This window comes from Octopus bimaculoides, chromosome 29, assembly GCF_001194135.2.
Source record: "Octopus bimaculoides isolate UCB-OBI-ISO-001 chromosome 29, ASM119413v2, whole genome shotgun sequence".
NCBI classification, from domain to species: Eukaryota; Metazoa; Mollusca; class Cephalopoda; order Octopoda; family Octopodidae; genus Octopus; species Octopus bimaculoides.
Genome location: NC_069009.1, coordinates 1,065,514 through 1,070,414, shown reverse-complemented (window position 1 = coordinate 1,070,414; position 4,901 = coordinate 1,065,514). Strand labels below are relative to the sequence as shown.

The 4,901-nt window shown below is 34.2% G+C and overlaps 1 protein-coding gene across 2 annotated transcripts in view; it reads right to left on the bottom strand.

Annotated features, from left to right (window-relative positions):
* Positions 1-4,901, bottom strand: part of LOC106867739 (uncharacterized) — a 9,361-nt gene that overhangs the window by 2,468 nt on the left and 1,992 nt on the right. The window contains exons 2-7 of one of the 2 annotated variants that reach the window (XM_014912699.2): positions 4,210-4,258; positions 3,867-3,905; positions 2,998-3,246; positions 2,155-2,193; positions 1,362-1,610; positions 971-1,006 (exon numbers count right to left, since the gene is read on the bottom strand). In XM_014912699.2, coding sequence (XP_014768185.1) covers positions 971-1,006; positions 1,362-1,610; positions 2,155-2,193; positions 2,998-3,246; positions 3,867-3,905; positions 4,210-4,243 — 646 coding nt within the window. In that variant the 5' untranslated portion in view covers positions 4,244-4,258. The remainder of the gene's footprint in view (positions 1-970; positions 1,007-1,361; positions 1,611-2,154; positions 2,194-2,997; positions 3,247-3,866; positions 3,906-4,209; positions 4,259-4,901) is intronic. The other variant, XM_014912700.2, reaches the window with a different exon arrangement.

The window sequence follows — 4,901 nt, the reverse complement described above, 5'->3', positions numbered from 1 at the left end:
AGAAGAAGGACTACTGTTTCCATCTTCTTAGTAAAACAACTTCAGATGTATTTAACTAGAAGTAAACCATTTCACCTTGCATTCGTTGAGCAGGAGAAAGCCTTTGACATGACATGGTGGTCTCTAAGGAAGCTAGGAGTTGACGATTGGCTTGTAATGGCTGTACACACCATGTATATGGATTCTGTCAGTAAGGTGAGAGTTGGCCATAAGTACAGCAACGAATTTAGTCACAGGTTCTTAGCATCCTCCTATACATCATTGTCCCCCAAACTCTAGCAGAGCAATTTAAGATTGGCTGTCCTTGGGGACTACTATATGCTAATGGTCTCATTCTCAGAGTGGAATCTAGAAAAGAATTAGAAAAGAAATTCATGAAAATATCATGTAGTATGCACTCTAGATTGGATGGTGTAAGGAAGGGCATTGACATGTAGAAACCATAATAAAACAGACACTGGAGCCTGACATGGTCCTCGGACTTGTATCCTGTCAAAACATCCAGCTCATGCCAGCATGGAACATGGATGTTAAATAACAGTGATGATGAAGATGATAATGATGAACATCATAACCACAATCATAATTATTATGACTGCCATAACCCTAATTACGTGGTGACCTCAAGAGTGTTTGAGCAATGAAAACATGCATCCTGTACACTCTGTAGAATTGGTTGGCATTAGGAAGGGTATCCAATGATAGAAACCATGCCAAAGCAAATGTTGAAGTGCTTGACACAGTCCTGCAGCCTGTCGGGTCCTGTTTAATTATCCAATTCATTCCAGCATCAAAGGAGGCCATTAAACAATGATGCTTATGGTTGGTGCTCTTAAAATGAAATTGAGCCAGAGAAAAAGTTTTTTAAAATGGCACTAAAAAGTACGAGTTAGAAAAAAAGAAATAGAAGACAGAATTGGAAAGACAATGATTACTTTAAAAGGAGAAAAAAGTGTATTTATTCATTTACCATTTTGGGTAATATAAGTTTCTGCTTTTGTCAAACCTGTAAAAGATGGAAAGAAAAATTTTTCATTTTCAGATTTTAAATTTGATCAACAGGATTGATTGCAGTTTATGTTACAATAATTAAATAATTAAGACTTGTTAAATAGAATTATACATTATATAGAGGGGCAGTTTAAATGAGAGCATTGAACATATGGTTGATTGTTTTCACAGAATTCAAAGAAATTGGTGATGGTCTCCATTGGTAAGATTTGTGATGTTTACTATAATGAATGGAAAGAGTACAGTGAATAGAGTACAAATATTAGACATTATTAATTATCATTATCATTATTATTATCATTATTATTATAATTATTATTATTATTATTAATATTAAGTCATTTCCTTACTGTGCATCTTCAAATCAAATTTTCCATAGTTGAGGTTGTCGTCACAAAATGTCCAATCTAAACGCTCGTTAGTTACGTTTCGGATCCAAAAAGTCGAAACATTCCTACTTTGTGTCACTCTGTATTCAGTGCTGTTGGCGCATGTCAGGTCACATTCATATTTATAATTCTGGTATCTCCAAATGACTGGTCTTTTCATGTTTGGTATTTCAATGCGAAGATAGCCACTTACGCTGAGGACACCATATTCTGAAATAAAGAAATCAGGTAAGAAGTCTGCTTCATTTGAGTGAAAATTCTTCAGTATGGTTGCAGTCTATTGACTGGTACAAGTAAAAGATAATCATTGTTATAATGCTTAATGTTTCAACTTTGCGTGTGGTGTGGTGCGATGTGGTGTGTAGTGCGGTGTGTGGTGTTGTGTGGTGATAAACAGCGCATGACCTCGCAGGTGGGGCCCAGTTAGAATTTTCTTCAGGTCAAGGATCCCAGTTAAAATTCATTACTCCAGCAGATTCCCCAATGTATGTTTCTAGCTCTTTAGCCTTTCTCAATGGGAAACACAAAAGAGAGAGAATTCTGGGCATATTCAAAGTCATAACTTTATCTAAAAAAAGCAGTCACTATTAGTGATTGAGTTGTGCTAGTGAACTGCCTGGTCGGAATAAACACTTAAAGAAATTAAAATACAAATCTGTGACTAAAAACTATGAGTTAAGAGAAAGAGATGGAAGACAGAATTGAAAATGTAGTGTCTAGTTTAAAAGGAGAAAAGTTTTGTTAATCTATTTACCATTTTGAGAAATTTCATAAGTTTCTGATTTTCTTAAACCTGTAAAAGATGAAAACAAAAATATTGATTTTCAGATTTTAGATTAGATAAGGGGGTTGATTACTATTTTTGTTACAATAATTAACACTTGTAGATATTATTACACCTTATATACAGTGACAGTTTGAATGAAGGCATTGAACATATGTGACCAGGTTCAGCCTCTCACACCTACCCAACAATGTCAGTTCAAACATAAACAATCACCAAAATGTTGAAACAAGATAATGAATGCTTAGCTGCATTTCAGCTATGTTTACGTTCTGGGTTCAATTTCTGCTGACGCCAACTTTGCCTTAAACCCTTTTGCGGGGTCAATGAAATAAGTACTGGTCGAGCACTGGGATCGATGTAATCAACTTACCACCCTCCCCAGAAATTGCTGGCATTGTGCCAAAATTTGAAACCATTATTATTAATTGAAAGATGGGTGAAAGTTACAAAAATAGAAAGAGAGGATGATACTACTTTAAGTGTAGACCTTTGAGTTGGAGAATAAGAATCGGAGTGGGCACTTGCCCTTGGTGTTCAGTGGGGTTCTTCAGTTATCCTTAAAGGCCCTCTTGTATCAGGAGGATCACATCACTCTTATCTTTTTTTCTCCGACTGTTCTATACTATGTATACTTCCCTTCTTTGTTTATTGTATACCAATGCATACTTTCAATTATTTTTTATCATTTCATTATATGTAACCCACACACTTAAAGTCTGTCATTGTACTGTCCCCTTCGTCCTACACCGAGATAGTAAATAAAAGAAATTATCATCATCATCATCATCATTATTATTATAAATCAATTACCGTTTATATTTAAATCAATTTTCCCACTGTTGAAGTTTAAGTCGTAAAATGTCCAAGACAAAGAATCCTTAGTAACTTTTCGGATCCAAACAGTAGATGAGTTTTCACTCTGAGTCACTTTAAAATCAGGGCTGTTAATGCATGTTGTGTCACATTCATATCTATAGTTACCACAACTCCAAGCAACCGGTCTTCGCATATTTGGCACCACAATCCGAAGAGTGGTGCTTTTATTGAGGACAACATTTTCTGAAATAAAGAAATCAGGTAAGAAGTATGCACCTCAACCAAATGGTTTTGAGTTCAGTCCCACTGTGTGGAAAATTGGGGATGTGTGTTCCACTATAGCTTCAGGCTGGCCAGTATTGGTGTGTTTACATCCCTATAACTTAGAGGTTCAGGCTTAAAATACATGTTTAAAAAATTCCATTATATTTTCATAATTAAACATTAGGAATTGTATAACAAAAAACACTGTTACAATATTTTGTGAACTGTAAAATTTTAACCAATTAATTGTACATAAACTTTAGTAACAAAATACTATATGAACCTGCAACAGCCATATCAACCCCAGTTGAAATCCACTGCCCCAGCAAATTCCCCCATGCATGTTTCTAGCTCATTAGCTTTCCTCAATGGGAAACACCAAAGAGAGATAACTCTGGGCAGATTCAAATCCGTAGCTTTATCTAAAGCACAGCCACTATCAGTGATTGAGTTGCGCTAGTGAACTGCCTGGTTGAAATAAAACATTTTTTAAAAAAAGCAGTGACTAAAAACTATGAGTTAAGAGAAAGAATTAATAAAGAGAATTGAAAAGGTAATATCTAGTTTAAAAGGAAGAAAAGGTTTGTTAATCCATTTACCACTTTGGATAATTTTATAATGTTGTGTTCCCGTCAAACCTGTAAAAGATGAAAAAGGAAAGCTTTTGATTTTCAGATTTTACAACAGGATCATTTACTATTTATATCACAATAATTAAATAACAATTATTCACGAAATTAATGTAAATTATACCTGAAATGATTATTTTTACAAAAACTAAATGTTAACGAAGTAACAGTGACTAGTTGTCATTTATTTTTCTATGTTTTGCGAGCTAGAACGAACTACTGCTATCTCTAGCGGACAGATATCCACCACTAAGGATGTGCGAGAATAACCCGAAACAAAAAAAAGAAAAAGAAAAAGAAAAAGAAAACTTACAAAGACACAATGCAAGCACAATGATGAACAACATTTCAACATCGATGATCTGAAAAATAATTTCCCCCAAAAATGAAAGCTAATTGTCAGAGCATGACTAATATGAGAAACTTACAATATTTATGGATCTTAATATTTACATTGGTTTACCAAATTTAAAAATTTTTGATAAACTTTAATTTTTGAAATCTTGGCAGCCAAGCAGAAAAGATCTTTAGAGGGACAAAAACGGGATCTTTCTGATTTGGCGGACACCATTTTTTATTTAGTGTGTTTTCTACTGAAACACTTTCAAACTTCGTATACTTGTACATTTTGTCTTATAGAACAGAGAAAAATGTTCATATTCCAAGTTATTTCATGTTAAAAGTTGTCATATTTCGGTAATTTCAACCAATCACTGACGTCTATTGAGGTGAAAACAATTACTGCTGTGGATTGTAAACAACACGTTCTAGCGGTGTAATAGGATCTTTTCCCTTGAATAAAATTACTGCTGTTGTTTGTCAACAACAACTATAGGCGGTACTGTTATTTATAACATCGTTCGTGCGTTTGTACTGGTTTTAGCTTTAGGATTTTAGGTTTAGGTTTAGGGTTATGAGTATTTTTGCCAAATTTGGTGAAAAATTTGTGGCAGTGTATTGAACAGATTTTCACCAAATTTGGCAAAAATACTCATAACCCTAACT